Source organism: Dendrobates tinctorius, unplaced genomic scaffold (assembly GCF_039654945.1).
Source record: "Dendrobates tinctorius isolate UK_male_01 unplaced genomic scaffold, ASM3965494v1 ptg000070l, whole genome shotgun sequence".
NCBI lineage: Eukaryota > Metazoa > Chordata > Amphibia > Anura > Dendrobatidae > Dendrobates > Dendrobates tinctorius.
This window is the reverse complement of record NW_027361738.1, coordinates 85,277,447-85,295,685: the sequence shown is the minus strand read 5'-3', so window position 1 is coordinate 85,295,685 and position 18,239 is coordinate 85,277,447. Positions and strand designations below refer to the sequence as shown.

The window sequence follows — 18,239 nt, the reverse complement described above, 5'->3', positions numbered from 1 at the left end:
ACAGTGACTGCACCAGCAGAATAGTGAGTGCAGCTCTGGAGTATAATACAGGATGTACTGTAACTCAGGATCAGTAATGTAATGTATGTACACAGTGACTGCACCAGCAGAATAGTGAGTGCAGCTCTGGAGTATAATACAGGATGTAACTCAGGATCAGTAATGTAATGTATGTACATAGTGACCGCACCAGCAGAATAGTGATTGCAGCTCTGGAGTATAATACAGGATGTAACTCAGGATCAGTAATGTAATTGTTTTTGTTTCTTCCACTGTTAATTTCTGCTACTCAAGACATAATATAAGACCATTCTGATTTTAGAGCTTAAGTAAAAGTAGCATTTTCGTGATGAATGTGATTATTGATTGGTTTCCATTGATTCACAAATAAGCTGCTACATTAGATAATTGATCCATGTTATCGTCCTCTCTGTAGATATCCTTGTATGTTTCTGCACTTTAAAATTCAGGTCAGGAAAATCGAAACTAAGAAAATATTGTCCTCGGTGACTTCTATAAATACTCTGCCTTGTAAAGATATTTTCTCGCTTGCCGCATAATAATCCACCGATGTTTTGTGCCTCAGTACAGAAAACAGATTCCTTTTTCGGGCTGATGGGCAAGAGATCATTAAGTTCTGGTAAGTGTGGAGCTGAATATACACAAATATACACATAGATGTAGCAGAGCCGAACTTGGCGTTTCACAGTTTTTCGTGGACTGTGATCACTCTATGATTATTACCTATTGTCCTATAGAAAACGAATAACTTACTGGACCTGATGACAAACTCCGCTCTGTTAATGGAAACTAGTGATCTGCAGATGTATAGACCTACATTAAATTGAACTTTCTCAATTTTTAGCTGGTCATGCTGGAAAAAAAGTAAGCAAATGAGTAATTCCAAGAAGTCAATCTTTGGACTTTTCTGTTGTAGGACTGACGTTTAGTTTCATCTTTTGTATGAGAAAGTACAGAGCTAGATAACATTTTGCAATTTGCTTTATATATTTAGTGTTGTTCCTTTGCAATCTAGAGCACATAGTTGACTGATAACTCTGTTTCTTAGTGTAGTCAGATTCCCCATTAACTGGTCCCAGTGGTTTGTTCCACAATGATGCAGTAAGGCAGGATCAGACCATTAGATCTAGGTAGTGGGGGAATTGACTACACAGTGAAGTTTGTTATCTGAGAGTTCATTTCATTTCATTATTCTTCCTATTACAAAAATCAAGTGCATGAAGTATAATAACAAAAGTTTTCCTTAACATGCTATATATAATTATCTATTCTTCTGTGATAAGTACTTCTGTTGTTTAACACCTTGGCACAAATTACTTTAACTGTCCATTCACACTGGGGTTCTCAAGCATGGAGGGAGGGGGCTCAGTAGCTGAGCTCTCCCCACATGCAGTAAATGCTGGCTGCATTACACAGCTGGCAACGATCTCTGACAGCAGCGGCCAGGGCTGAGTTTGGATTGCTGCTGTTAACCATTTAGTTGCCACTGCCAGTCACCTCTGTGACATGATTAAAGGGCACCAATAGGTTTCCATTGCAAGAGGTGCCATCTGAAGGTTCCTGTCACTGCCATCTTGGTCCTCCTGTGAAGCTCCATGGGCAACCATGATTATTCCTATAACCTGCAATACTACGGTATTGTAATGTATAGAACTAACAATCAAATGATCACAGGTTTAAATCATCTGAGGGGACTAAAAAATGATGCAAAATATAAAGTAAAGCTCTTGAAAATCTAAAAGAATACAAAAATATAAACATTTTTTCAGCACATGCAAAAAAACTTCTCTGCTATCGCCGTAAGCGCACGGACCTGGAGAATCATATTTACGATGCAATGAATGTCGTAAAGATGAAACCTAATGAAACATTTGCCTTTTTTTCACCATTTCATCTCACTTGGATGTTATTTTCTCCCATTTATCATGACATTATTTGGTAAAAATAAATTATGTCAATCAAAATTTCAAATTGTCCGTAAAAAAATCAAGCTCTCCTCTGACAATATGGACGAAAGAAAATATACACTGCTCAAAAAAATAAAGGGAACACTTAAACAACAGAATATAACTCCAAGTAAATCAAACTTCTGTCAATCAAACGGTCCACTTAGGAAGCAACACGGATTGACAATCAACTTCACATGCTGTTGTGCAAATGGAAGAGACAACAGAAGGAAATTATTGGCAATTATCAAGACACCCTCAATAAAGGAGTGGTTCTGCAGGTGGGGACCACAGATCACATCTCAGTACCAATGCTTTCTATCTGATGTTTTGGTCACTTTTGAATGTTGGTTGTGCTTTCACACTCGTGAAACCCACACAAGTGGCTCAGGTAATGCAGCTCATCCAGGATGGCACATCAATGCGAGCTGTGGCAAGAAGGTTTGCTGTGTCTGTCAGCGTAGTGTCCAGAAGTTGGAGGCACTACCAGGAGACAGTCCAGTACACCAGGAGACATGGAGGGGGCCGTAGGAGGGCAACAACCCAGCAGCAGGACTGCTACCTCAGCCTTTGTGCAAGGAGGAACAGGAGGAGCACTGCCAGAGCCCTGCAAAACGACCTCCAGCAGGCCACAAATGTGCATGTGTCTGCACATTCGGTTAGAAACCGACTCCATGAGGATGGTTTGAGTGCCCGACGTCTACAGATGGGGGTTGTACTCACAACCCAACACCGTGCAGGATGCTTGGCATTTGCCACAGAGCACCAGGATTGGCAAATTTGCTGCTGGCACCCTGTGCTCTTCACAGTTGAAAGCAGGTTCACACTGAGCACATGTGACAGACGTGACAGAGTCTGGAGACACTGTGGAGAGTGATCTGCTGCCTGAAACATCCTTCTGCATGACCGGCTTGGCAGTGGGTCAGTAATGGTGTGGGGTGGCATTTCTTTAGAGGGCCGCAAAACCCTCCATGTGCTCACCAGAGGTAGCCTAACTGCAATTAGGTATCGAGATGAGATCCTCAGACCCCTCGTGAGACCATATGCTGGTGCAGTTGTCCCTCAGTTCCTCCTAATGCAGGACAATGCCAGACCTCATGTGACTGGAGGGTGTCACCAGCTTCTGCAAAATGAAGGCATTGAAGCCATGGACTGGCCCGCCCGTTCCCCAGACCTGAATCCGATTGAGCACATCTGGGACATCATGTTTTGCTTCATCCACCAAAGCCACGTTGCAGCACAGACTGTCCAGGAGTTGGCGGATGTTTTAGTCCAGGTCTGGGAGGAGATCCCTCAGGAGACCATTCGCCGCCTCATCCGGAGCATGTCCGAGCATTGTAGGGAGATCATACAGGCACATGGAGGCAGAGGCGTATCTAGGCTTTCTGGCACCCGGGGCAAGAATTCGGTTCGGCGCCCCCCCCCCAAGTACATATGCGACTTGAACACTTAGCCATGTAACCACGAGCTGCTCCTTCTAATGCTCTCAATGTTCAGTAAAAAACTGAGAGAAGCAGGAAGAGAAGCTCGTTGTCACAGGACCATACCTATGAAAATCGCACATGAGTGAAGTGTCCATGTGATGACTACGGCAACCTGCAGAGCTGAATCCTGACATTGCAGCTTCTGAATTCTCACAACGAATGCACTGCACACTTTTAGGATTCTCCCTTGCCGATGTACAGTCATGTCAGCACAAGTATGTGATTTATTTACTTCTGGCCACATTCCGACTAGACGTGCCCGGCCTCGCTCTGTTCATTTTCATTGAGTGAGGCCACACATGTCTAGTCAGCATGTGACCGCATGTATGTAAATTACCGGCATGAGAGAATCCTGACAGCGTTCAGTGAGCACTGTGAGAATTCAGAAGTCTGCAGTCACATAGAATGTCTGCAGACTCAGCACAAACCTGGACAACCCCTGTAATGTTCCTAACAAATAAAAACATGAGAATTAGTCAGTATCACAAATAACATTTACATCCAAGTACCTTATAGATGACGTCGTCTCTGCAGTCAGTCACCTTTTCTTCTAGACCCCATGATGAGTTTTCTCATCCACATCTCGTCTCTGTAGACTTCCATCTTCTCCGGTCTTCTGCAGCAAATCTCCACACGACCCCCTTAAAGATAGAAGTGTCATTATATTGCTCCTAAATAAAAATATCTGCAATATACTGTCGCCTCACACTATTCCCCTCTAGCATCCCACCTGTTCACTATACTGTCTCCTCATATATTTACCCCCTCACTCTCTATACTGTCTGCTCACACATACCCCTGACTCCCCATACTGTGTCCACTTACATTAACCCATTCGCTCCCCATACTGTCTGCACCAATCCCCCATACTGTTTCCTCATACATACTCTTTATTTTGTGTCCTCAAATCTCCCCACACATTAAATCCCCCATCCCCAATCCCCCACACACATTAAGTACCCCCCATCCCCATTCCAAATCCCCCACACACATTAAATAACCCCCCATCCCCACTCCAAATCCCCCCACACATTAACCCAATCCCCACTCATTAACGCCCCCATACATTAACCCCCATCCCCATTCATTAACCCCCGCACACATTAACCCAATCCCCACCCATTAACCCCATCACCACTCCAAATCCCCCCACACATTAAATAACCATCTCCACTCCAAATACCCCCCCACACATTAACCCCCATCCCCATTCATTAACCCCCACACACATTAACCCCCATCCCCATTCATTAACCCCCACACACATTAACCCCATCCCCATTCATTAACCCCCGCACACATTAACCCAATCCCCACTCATTAACCCCCATCACATTAAATAACCCCCATCTCCACTCCAAATCCCCCCACACATTAACCCCATGGCATCCCCACTCATTAACCCCATCCCCACTCATTAACCCCCATCCCCACTCTAAATACCCCCACACATTAACCGCCATCCCCTCTACAAATCCCCGCCATCTCCACTCATTAACTCCCCCTCATCTCCCATCTTCGGTGGTTCTTCAGCTCCACAGAGGAGCACACTTACCACCAGCGTTCGCTCTGGGCGCCGGGAGTGACGTCAGCAGCGTGATCACATGACCTGATCACGCTGCTGACGTCGCTCTGGCCCGGCGGTCAGAGCTTCAATTGTACTGGCGTCTGTATAGACGCCAGTACAATTGTTCCCTGGGAGCAGGCACGCGCACCTTCTCTGCGCCGGCTGTCAGCTTGACAGCTGACACAGAGAACCGCCGACTCTCAGGCCGGGGGGGCGGCAGAACGCAGCCGCCAAGGAGGACACTGCGGACCGCTGCATTAGGCGGCCCGACTGCGCCCCCCTGCTGGCTGCGCCCGGGGCAACTGCCCCGGCTGCCCCCCCCTAGATACGCCCCTGCATGGAGGCCACACACAATACTGAGCATCATTTCCTTGTCTTGAGGCATTTCCACTGAAGTTGGATCAGCCTGTATTTTGATTTTCTACTTTGATTTTGAGTATCCTTCCAAATACAGACCTCCATGGGATATTCATTTTGATTTACATTGATAATTGTTATGTTTTATTATTCTGAACACATTCTACTATGCAATCAATAAAACTTTGCAACTGGAATATTTCATTCAGAGATTTCTAGGATGTGGTATTTTAGTGTTCCCTTTATTTTTTTTGAGCAGTGTATATATATATGCTGTGAAGAAGGGGAGGGAAAAACAAAATTGCTAAAATGAAAATTGGCTGAGAAGGGAAGGGATTAAAGAGAACCTGTCATGTTGATAATGCCGTCTGATCTGAGCTCAGCTGAATGATGTATAGTTGTGACGGAATAGTTTGCATAACTTTTTCTACTGTATAACATTTTAATCTTTGCTTATCGGGGTTTTGGAGTCCAGTAGGCGGTCCTGCTTAGTGATTGAGAGTTTTTCCAGAGAGATTGCGAGTGAATAGGTCTGCCCACTGGACTCCTAAGCCCAGAATGAGTTTATTACATTAGTAGTTCTAATAAATATGTATCCACAATGTGATATATTTTTCTGCTCATCTATATACCCTGAAGCATGGTGGCTGCAGAGTGGACTTCATGCTCAGCGGTTTTTATACCCTTCAGTATAATGGTTCTCAGTACTGTTTGTTTTGTTGAGTGCCGTATTAGTTTCTTATATATATATTTTATCTCTACTCATTATCCAATCACATTCTGCATCCTGCCCCATTTCTTTTACACCAACTCCTATTTGGGACTATTATATTCATGATTGGCTGGAGCTGCTGAGACCATAAATGATCCTGAAATAAGCCAGTCCTGGTCCGAAGCAGATCACCAACTTCACCAGTAACCTCTAAGTAAAAAACACTCTCAAATTTTGCTCTAAGTAGCTATTTCCTTTTGTCTAAGGATTGGCAGAGAATGGGGAGAGGAGGAACCATTTTCCTCCATATCATGTCTGCACACTTACCTTTGCTTTAAAGGACTCTGTTTTCTCATTTTTACATTATCAGGACATGCTGGTAAAACTCTCAACAGACTGCAATGCCCATCGCGACCACTGAGTGGCCACAAATAGGGACATTGTGTGTAAATATCTCCCAGCAGAGTATCACAAAATTATATTTTTTTTTTTAAAGCTGCTCCGCTCATCTCAGGATATGTTGAGCCAAAAGAAGTGATAAGGAAGAACACATCTTTATTTGTTTTATTGCATCACCAGGTCATTCTGACCCATAGCCAAGCCTTGCCTTCATCGGGGGCAAGGGATCATTTTTTCTGCCTTCATGTTGTATCTTATTATCCTGGATAAAGCAAAGTGATTTGTTCTTGCCCCCTTGGCAGAACGTGGCACATGCCTCCTGTTATCACTCAGGACTTGGCACATGCCTCTTGTTATCACTCAGGACGTGGCACATGCCTCCTTTTATCACTCTGGACGTGGCACATGCCTCCTGTTATCACTCAGGACTTGGCACATGCCTCTTGTTATCACTCAGGACGTGGCACATGCCTCCTGTTATCACTCAGGATGTGGCACATGCCTCTTGTTATCACTCAGGACGTGGCACATGCCTCTTGTTATCACTCAGGACGTGGCACATGCCTCCTGTTATCACTCAGGACGTGGCATATGCCTCTTGTTATCACTCAGGACGTGGCACATGCCTCCTGTTATCACTCAGGACTTGGCACATGCCTCCTGTTATCACTCAGGACGTGGCACATGCTTCCTGTTATCACTCAGGACGTGGCACATGCCTCTTGTTATCACTCAGGACGTGGCACATGCCTCCTGTTATCACTCAGGACGTGGCATATGCCTCTTGTTATCACTCAGGACGTGGCACATGCCTCCTGTTATCACTCAGGACGTGGCACATGCCTCCTGTTATCACTCAGGACGTGGCACATGCCTCTTGTTATCACTCAGGACGTGGCACATGCCTCTTGTTATCACTCAGGACGTGGCACATGCCTCCTGTTATCACTCAGGACGTGGCACATGCTTCCTGTTATCACTCAGGACTTGGCACATACCTCCTGTTATCACTCAGGACATGGCACATGCCTCCTGTTATCACTCAGAACGTGGCACATGCCTCCTGTTATCACTCAGAACGTGGCACACGCCTCTTGTTATCACTCAGGACTTGGCACATGCCTCCTGTTATCACTCAGGACGTGGCACACGCCTCCTGTTATCACTCAAGACGTGGCACATGCCTTTTGTTATCACTCAGGACGTGGTACATGCCTCCTGTTATCACTCAGGACGTGGCACATGCCTCCTGTTATCACTCAGAACGTGGCACATGCCTCCTGTTATCACTCAGGACGTGGCACATGCCTCCTGTTATCACTCAGAACGTGGCACATGCCTCTTGTTATCACTCAGAACGTGACACATGCCTCCTGTTATCACTCAGGATGTGGCACATGCCTCTTGTTATCACTCAAGACGTGGCACACGCCACCTGTTATCACTCAGGACTTGGCACACGCCTCATGTTATCACTCAGGATGTGGCACATGCCTCCTGTTATCCCTCAGAACATGGCACATGCCTCCTGTTATCACTCAGGACGTGGCACGTGCCTCCTGTTATCACTCAGGACTTGGCACATGCCTCCTGTTATCACTCAGGACGTGGCACGTGCCTCCTGTTATCACTCAGGACGTGGCACATGCCTCCTGTTATCACTCAGGACGTGGCACATGCCTCCTGTTATCACTCAGGACGTGGCACATGCCTCCTGTTATCACTCAGGACTTGGCACATGCCTCCTGTTATCACTCAGGACGTGGCACATGCCTCCTGTTATCACTCAGGACGTGGCACATGCCTCCTGTTATCACTCAGGACGTGGCACATACCTCCTGTTATCACTCAGGACGTGGCACATGCCTCCTGTTATCACTCAGGACGTGGCACATGCCTCCTGTTATCACTCAGGACGTGGCACATACCTCCTGTTATCACTCAGGACGTGGCACATGCCTCCTGTTATCACTCAGAACGTGGCACACGCCTCCTGTTATCACTCAGAACGTGGCACACGCCTCCTGTTATCACTCAAGACGTGGCACATGCCTTTTGTTATCACTCAGGACGTGGTACATGCCTCCTGTTATCACTCAGGACGTGGCACATGCCTCCTGTTATCACTCAGAACATGGCACATGCCTCCTGTTATCACTCAGGACGTGGCACATGCCTCCTGTTATCACTCAGAACGTGGCACATGCCTCTTGTTATCACTCAGAACGTGACACATGCCTCCTGTTATCACTCAGGATGTGGCACATGCCTCTTGTTATCACTCAAGACGTGGCACACGCCACCTGTTATCACTCAGGACTTGGCACACGCCTCCTGTTATCACTCAGGACGTGGCACATGCCTCCTGTTATCCCTCAGAACATGGCACATGCCTCCTGTTATCACTCAGGACGTGGCACGTGCCTCCTGTTATCACTCAGGACGTGGCACATGCCTCCTGTTTTCACTCAGGACGTGGCACGTGCCTCCTGTTATCACTCAGGACGTGGCACGTGCCTCCTGTTATCACTCAGGACTTGGCACATGCCTCCTGTTATCACTCAGGACGTGGCACATGCCTCCTGTTATCACTCAGGACGTGGCACATGCCTCCTGTTATCACTCAGGACGTGGCACATGCCTCCTGTTATCACTCAGGACGTGGCACATGCCTCCTGTTATCACTCAGGACGTGGCACATGCCTCCTGTTATCACTCAGGACGTGGCACATGCCTCCTGTTATCACTCAGGACGTGGCACATGCCTCCTGTTATCACTCAGGACGTGGCACATGCCTCCTGTTATCACTCAGGACGTGGCACATGCCTCCTGTTATCCCTCAGGACGTGGCACATGCCTCCTGTTATCACTCAGGACGTGGCACATGCCTCCTGTTATCACTCAGGACGTGGCACATGCCTCCTGTTATCACTCAGGACGTGGCACATGCCTCCTGTTATCACTCAGGACGTGGCACATGCCTCCTGTTATCACTCAGGACGTGGCACATGCCTCCTGTTATCCCTCAGGACGTGGCACATGCCTCCTGTTATCACTCAGGACTTGGCACATGCCTCCTGTTATCACTCAGGACTTGGCACATGCCTCCTGTTATCACTCAGGACGTGGCACATGCCTCCTGTTATCACTCAGGACGTGGCACATGCCTCCTGTTATCACTCAGGACTTGGCACATGCCTCCTGTTATCACTCAGGACGTGGCACATGCCTCCTGTTATCACTCAGGACGTGGCACATGCCTCCTGTTATCACTCAGGACGTGGCACATGCCTCCTGTTATCACTCAGGACGTGGCACATACCTCCTGTTATCACTCAGGACGTGGCACATGCCTCCTGTTATCACTCAGGACGTGGCACATGCCTTCTGTTATCACTCAGAACGTGGCACATGCCTCCTGTTATCACTCAGGACGTGGCACATGCCTCCTGTTATCTCTCAGAACGTGGCACATGCCTCCTGTTATCACTCAGGACGTGGCACATGCCTTCTGTTATCACTCAGAACGTGGCACATGCCTCCTGTTATCACTCAGGACGTGGCACATGCCTCCTGTTATCACTCAGGACGTGGCACATGCCTCCTGTTATCCCTCAGGACGTGGCACATGCCTCCTGTTATCACTCAGGACGTGGCACATGCCTCCTGTTATCTCTCAGAACGTGGCACATACCTCCTGTTATCTCTCAGAACGTGGCACATGCCTCCTGTTATCACTCAGGACGTGGCACATGCCTCCTGTTATCACTCAGAACGTGGCACATGCCTCCTGTTATCTCTCAGAACGTGGCACATGCCTCCTGTTATCTCTCAGAACGTGGCACATGCCTCCTGTTATCTCTCAGAACGTGGCACATGCCTCCTGTTATTACTCAGGACGTGGCACATGCCTCCTGTTATTACTCAGAACGTGGCACATGCCTCCTGTTATCTCTCAGAACGTGGCACATGCCTCCTGTTATCTCTCAGAACGTGGCACATGCCTCCTGTTATCTCTCAGAACGTGGCACATACCTCCTGTTATCACTCAGGACGTGGCACATGCCTCCTGTTATTACTCAGAACGTGGCACATGCCTCCTGTTATCTCTCAGAACGTGGCACATGCATCCTGTTATCTCTCAGAACGTGGCACATGCCTCCTGTTATCCCTCAGGACGTGGCACATGCCTCCTGTTGCCCTCTCCCCCAGCTACTCGCCCTGTACGCTGCACCTGCAGTTTGCAGACACTCCTTTCCGTTCTGCACCTTGCCCCTCGGGGTGCCTGCTTTCTTCCCCCATGCTTGTCTCTGCCTCCATTATTAGCCCTTACAAATGTTCTCTCAGGCTTTTCACCTGCTATTCCCATCTGCATACAATCAGCTCCTCTCCAGTATAATTCTCAGCAATCAATATTTCCTTCTCCCCGTCCTAAATAATGGCCAGATAAGATATTTCGGATCCGTCACCCTCCTCGTGGCTGATTATGCCGGGATGGTCTGTGATTCCCAGTTGTGGATGTGCTGCAGATAGACGTGGCTCGCAGGTCATCCGGCCTTAACCCCTACAATAACATTCCCTCCGGGGGATCATTACTTAGCGCTGGGCCTTATGCCGGGTCTCAGAGCAGGTACATAACCTCTGCGCTCAGGATAATTACATTTCCTCCTATTTTTACAGTCAGTATATTTTCTTTCTGCACAATGAATCAGTGATTGACAGTAATGATTATTTAATGACAGCAGGGAAACAATGCACCGAACAATATTTACCGCCAGCACCTAACTTATTGCAGTTTTGATCTGCCAGAAAGAGGTGAGAGAGAATCCTCCAAGTGAAAAAACTGCGCTTTTTTTTGCAATGCTTCTCTATGGTGGATGGATGCCTATACCTAAAAGTTGTCAGTGGGGGTCTGGGCGCTATGACCCCAGCTGATTGCTATATGAATGGGTAGAGTTGCTGAGCTGGACACTGCGTCCCTTAATTTCTGATCTGCTCGGCTTCGTAGCTGACTGCCCCTGCCCCTTCTTTTCAGCGATTGGTGGGGTCTCAGCATCCGGACCTCACTGATCAAAACTTTTGACTTGTATTTGAAATTGATCGTTACTAGAGATGAGCGAGTCTCCCAAAATCCATTTCTGACGGAATCGATTTAGTAGGAATTAAATTGGATCTGAATCGAATGAAACAATTATTATGTCCGGACCCCAAAGCATGATAAATGGAGAATCGGGAAGGGGTTAAAAAATAATGAAATATTATATTGTACCCACCTGCTGTAGGTGCTGCAGCTCCACTCGCTTCAGATTGGTTTTTGGTCTGGATCCTGAGGCCCCCCCCCATGGTCACGCCAATGATGTGCATCACCCCACAACAGTCAATTAAGGCAAATCTGCGATGATCCTCGTCAGCACCGGAGGATCCGGACCAAAGACCGACACCTTGTAATGTAATCATCTTCCCATAATGTACCCGCACACTTATGAAGCTGAATATTCTTGGCGTTGCCTGTGCCATCTGGGTGTCATTGCCTGTGCCATCTGGGTGTCATTGCCCGTGCCATCTGGGTGTCATTGCCCGTGCCATCTGGGTGTCATTGCCCGTGCCATCTGGGTGTCATTGCCTATGTCGCCCTCTGTAGAGCTCATGTCAACAGGCTTCACCAGGCAGAGAAATAATTAAATGGCCCCATGGCGGAGTCCGCACCTGTTCTTACTCCCAGACACAGAAAAAGGTAATTTTCCAAAACAACACTAAAAACAAAGTCATATAAAATTCTAGATCAGCCCTCCCCCGTCATACAGTAACAGGTGCATTGTGGAACCATTCAAAGAGTACGAAAAACCCGAAGGGAATGTGACTCAGACGTAATGGATCCTATTACCGTAATGAATCCTGCAAATGCAAAACACAACGAAATCTCGCGGATATGGAAGCAAAGCTTCATCATCCTGTAATGAAAAGTTTTGTAACTTTTTATCAAACTTTATTCAATCATTAACAAGTTTCAAGATTTCTGCTGCAATCGGTGAAAAAGAACTTGTTTGTAGAGTTGAGCGACTAAAGTTGCTCAACTCTACTTGTTTGTAGTTCGTCAGAGACTGGAAACATGAATGGACCAACCGGAATCTGTTTTTATTTTTTTATTTTATTTTTTTATTTTATTTGCAATCAAGGATTCAATACAATTGTATCCAGGCTAAAAAAAAATCTGAGGCCGACACATTTCACCTGCACTCATACATTGTAACAAAGTATTTCATATCTATCTAATATCTATATGCCCGGCTTCGTATCTATCTGTCTTATGAATATCTAACTATTTACTGCATCTTAAACACAAAAAGTCCCAATTCACGAATAAAGGACAGAAAACTCAAAAATACACAAAAACACTGAGAGATGGAAGTGAACGGACCACCACTGGAAAGTGTAATCCTTCACAATGTAATCTCTATTAAGTAAATGGCTAAAATATATTAAAATCAAAAAACTACTGGACACCATACAAAACAGGGACAAAGTGATGCCAATAAAATACAAAGTGTATAGTTATACAGTAAGTAAGTAAATCAGTGTATTGCGGTACAGCCACAAGTAAATATATTGGTAGCAAACATCAAAAAAGTGCAGAGAGCATAGATATACAGGTGCATCTCACAAAATTAGAATATCATTAAAAGGTTAATTTATTTCAGTTCTTCAATGCAAAAAGTGAATCTCCTATATTCTATAGAGTCATTACACACAGAGTGATCTATTTCACGTGTTTATTTCTGTTAATGTTGATGATTATGGCTTACAGCCAATGAAAACCCAAAAGTCATTATCTCAGTAAATTAGAATAATTTATAACACCGGCTTGAAAAAATGATTTTGTAATTTGAAATGTTGGCCTAGTGAAATGTATGTTCAGTAAATGCACTCAGTCGGGCTCCTTTGGTATCAATTACTGCATCAATGCGGCGTGGCATGGAGGCGATCAGCCTGTGGCACTGCTGAGGGGTTATGGAAGCCCAGGTTGCTTTGATAGCAGCCTTCAGCTCGTCTGCATTGTTGGGTCTGGTGTCTCTCATCTTCCTCTTGACAATACTCCATAGATTCTCTATGGGTTTAAGGTCAGGCGAGTTTGCTGCCAATCAAGCACAGTGATACTGTTGTGTGTACACCAGGTATTGGTACTTTTGGCAGTGTGGACAGGGGCCAAGTCCTGCTGGAGAATGACATTTCCATCTCCAAAAAGCTTGTCTGCAGAGGGAAGCATGAAGTGCTGTAAAATGTTCTGGTAGACGGCTGCACTGACTTTGGTCTTGATAAAACACAGTGGACCTACACCAGCAGATGACATGGCTCCCCAAACCATCACTGATTGTGAAGACTTCACACCAGACCTCCAGCAGCTTGGATTGTGGCCTCTCCACTCTTCCTCCAGACCCTGGGACCGCGATTTCCAAGGTCTAGTGTGAAGTTTCCACAATCAGTGATGGTTTAATCATTATCTACAGTTGTGGCCAAGCGTATTGACACCCCTGCAATTCTGTCAGATAATACTCAGTTTCTTCCTGAAAATGATTGCAAACACAAATTCTTTGGTATTATCCTCATTTAATTTGTCTTAAATGAAAAAACACAAAAGAGAATGAAGCAAAAAGCAAAACACTGATCATTTCACACAAAACTTCAAAAATGGGCCAGACAAAAGTATTGGCACCCTCAGCCTAATACTTGGTTGCACAACCTTTAGCCAAAATAACTGCAACTAACCGCTTCCGGTAACCATCAATGAGTTTCTTACAATGCTCTGCTGGAATTTTAGACCATTGTTCTTTGGCAAACTGCTCCAGGTCCCTGATATTTGAAGGGCGCCTTCTCTTTTTAGATCTCTCCACAGGTGTTCTATGGGATTCAGGTCTGGACTCATTGCTGGCCACCTTAGAAGTCTCCAGTGCTTTCTCTCAAAACATTTTCTAGTGCTTTTTGAAGTGTGTTTTGGGTCATTGTCCTCCTGGAAGACCCATGACCTCTGAGGGAGACCCAGCTTTCTCACACTGGGCCCTACATTATGCTGCAAAATTTGTTGGTAGTCTTCTGACTTCATAATGCCATGCACACGGTCAAGCAGTCCAGTGCCAGAGGCAGCAAAGCAACCCCAAAACATCAGGGAACCTCTGCCATGTTTGACTGTAGGGACCGTGTTCTTTTCTTTGAATGCCTCTTTTTTTCCCTGTAAACTCTATGTTGATGCCTTTGCCCAAAAAGCTCTACTTTTGTCTCATCTGACCATAGAACATTCTTCCAAAATGTTTTAGGCTTTTTCAGGTAAGTTTTGGCAAACTCCAGCCTGGCTTTTTTATGTCTCGGGGTAAGAAGTGGGGTCTTCCTGGGTCTCCTACCATACAGTCCCTTTTCATTCAGATGCCGACGGATAGTACGGGTTGACACTGTTGTACCCTCGGACTGCAGGGCAGCTTGAACTTGTTTGGATGTTAGTCGAGGTTCTTTATCCAACATCCGCACAATCTTGCGTTGAAATCTCTTGTCAATTTTTCTTTTCCGTCCACATCTAGGGAGGTTAGCCACAGTGCCATGGGCTTTAAACTTCTTGATGACACTGTGCACGGTAGACACAGGAACAATCAGGTCTTTGGAGATGGACTTGTAGCCTTGAGATTGCTCATGCTTCCTCACAATTTGGTTTCTCAAGTCCTCAGACAGTTCTTTGGTCTTCTTTCTTTTCTCCATGCTCAATGTGGTACACACAAGGACACAGGACAGAGGTTGAGTCAACTTTAATCCATGTCAACTGGCTGCAAGTGTGATTTAGTTATTGCCAACACCTGTTAGGTGCCACAGGTAAGTTACAGGTGCTGTTAATTACACAAATTAGAGAAGCATCACATGATTTTTCGAACAGTGCCAATACTTTTGTCCACCCTCTTTTTGATGTTTGGTGTGGAATTATATCCAATTTGGCTTTAGGACAATTCTTTATGTGTTTTTTCATTTAAGACAAATTAAATGAAGATAATAATACCAAAGAATTTGTGTTTGCAATCATTTTCAGGAAGAAACTGAGTATTATCTGACAGAATTGCAGGGGTGTCAATACTTTTGGCCACAACTGTATCATCTATCTAATATTTATTATCTATCTATTATCTGTCTATTATCTATTATTTATTATCTATCTACCTATTTATTTATCTATCTATCTAGTGTTCCCTTTTTTAAACTTATGCTGTTGATCTTTTTAGCATATAGAGTGTTGTTTCTCCTCTGGACTACCAGCAAATGTAGCAAACCCTCAGCTGAGTGTAATAGGTTTGTTTGGATTTTCAGCATTTGACATTCACTGACAGCAAGAAGAAATCTTTAAAATGGTCAAGGATTATGTTAGGATAATCTGTAGTTCTTGGGGACATTTAACTTTACCATCAGTGTAAACCGCCTGCTCAGTTTTTTCTATTCTAAAAATGTTTTCCCCTTTCTACGTCAGGTCCGCCTCTGTCTATACCGCAGCATTTTGTGGGATTCTGAAAAGTGTAAAGGGTCTACAAGGTTTAGAATCCAGAAATAGCAGATACCGTATATGTGCATCTATAAGGTGTTTCATGGCACAAATGCAGTATGGAGACACATAGTATGGAGGCCACAGAGAGTATAGAGGTACAAACAGGTATGGAGGCACAAATGCCGTATGGAGGCTTTATGGTGTATGGAGGCACATAGGGGATGTGGAAGCCGTATAAAGGCACACAGGAGGTATATGGGCCATAGAGAGTAATGCGGTATGTAGGGGGTATAGAGGTTATATGGTGTGTGGGGGCATGAAGGCTGTATGGAGGCCACAGCGATTATAGAGGTACCTAGGGTGTATGGAGGCACATAGGGTATATGGAGGCTATATGGTGTATGGGGGTATGAAAGCGGTATGGAGGTCGCAGGGAATCTAGAAGTACATAGGGGGTATAGAGGTACATAGGGGTATGGAGGCACATGGGGAGTATAGAGGTACATAGGGGATAAGGAGGTTATATGGTGTATGGGGGCATGAAGGCAGTATGGAGGCCACAGGGATTATAGAGGTACATAGGGTATATGGCACTACATTCTAGAGATATTCATCTATGGTAGAATTGCAATTTTTAATAGTCTTGTCTCATAAACCAGATATATCACTTATCCACAGGATGAATGATATCTGTATGATAATGCATTGTGACGTCCACCGATCCCAAGAATGGGGGTCCCAAAGTCATCGGCGTGAATGGTCCGGTAGTGAGCATGTGTGACCCCGGCCCCATTCAGTATCTTTACTAGTGATGGTCTCACACGCTCAATATCTCTTCATTCATCCAGGGGACTGTGGACTCTCATTCTTGGGATCGATGAGGATCATAGCAGCACTTGAACCCCAGTGATCATATATTCATCATGTGGAAACATGACAAGTTTCGTCACGGCCGGGGCCACTCTTTTGCTACTATGGCAGCCATACACGGCCAGGGTTGCTGCATGTCGGTTTCGTGTAACTCGTGGTTATTATATTGCATTTGTATAATCCCCAAAATGGCATGAAATTAGAGCAGCCCCTTAAAAAGGTTAAACATTGCCTTTAATCTTCATCATTACATTGTTTTTCAGAATCAGAAGACAGAAATACTGAGTACGAGTCCGTCAGAAGACGTAAATAATCAGCGCCTGCCATGGTGTGCGATAGACGTGTACAATGGACAGTGGTGTCCAGATCGGGATATTAGCAGAACCCGAGTCCAATAAAGTATTTATTCTCTACACCCGGCACTGAGTCGTTCTTACATCGAAATCGATATATTATAAGGGTTTGTTATACCGGACTGGACCCACCAAGGAGGTTACAGGAGCGCCGGAGGTATTTAATGTATGAGTCTTAGTAATAGCAACGGGATTATCAGGTGTCAGCGAGATTGATGGGCAACCTCGGGAAGTCGGGACCGTTGGGAATTAAAATTACTTTTTTACTGAGTTCTGAGATTATATATGTCATGGAGCCGAGCTTTATTGGCCATTTACTATGTGAGTGACTAAACCGGGATAACTTTGTAGGTTCATCTGCTGTCTTATGGAAAAACAATGTATCGTGATATTATAGTAAGATGGTCTGAATGGCAAACATAGCTCAGCCACATGTGATCAGGGTGGCACTGAAGTCGCTGAGCTGCAAAGTGATGATCACTATTAAGGAAGACTCAGATGGACGTATATCTCGGACTGACCGTCGGTTCACCCCCCACCCTGAATGTGACAGCTGCATAAAAATACATGTTGCCACGTTCGGGTGGGGAGAGCTGTCGGCCAGTCCGAGCATTGCGTTGCGATCCCCGTCCGAGTTATACTGCCGTCTGACTTTTCTCTAAGAGTTGAGCAAAGTAATTTGCAGGACGTAGGTCCAAGGGCCATTCTAGTTGTTCACGGCAGTTGGACCAGAGACCTGAAACCTGCTCCTTCCTACCAACATCTCCAGTGCTTCTTATGAGTTGCAGGCAGTTTGGAGTGGCCAAGGATATTCAGGGAGTCTGGGAGGTCTCCACTTATTCGGGAGCCACTCAGACGTAAAGGAGAGTTGGCAAGTCATTTATCCGATACCATATTAAGGATAAAGAACCCATTGGAATGAAAATTGATTCCATAGAATACATACATATGTAGCCATGTATAATGAGTTTAACTTAATAGGATCAATAAGGACAATCGCATATGACATGTAAATACC

At 45.5% G+C, this 18,239-nt stretch overlaps 1 protein-coding gene across 1 annotated transcript in view; it reads left to right on the top strand.

The window, feature by feature from the left end:
- The window catches only part of LOC141095966 (protachykinin-1-like), a 32,517-nt gene extending 15,236 nt beyond the window's left edge, over positions 1 to 17,281 (top strand). Inside the window, exons 5-6 of the mRNA XM_073582303.1 lie at positions 587 to 640; positions 17,132 to 17,281. Of these exons, the coding sequence (XP_073438404.1) occupies positions 587 to 640; positions 17,132 to 17,181 (104 nt within the window). The 3' untranslated portion in view covers positions 17,182 to 17,281. The remainder of the gene's footprint in view (positions 1 to 586; positions 641 to 17,131) is intronic.
- The last annotated feature ends 958 nt before the right edge of the window (positions 17,282 to 18,239 follow it).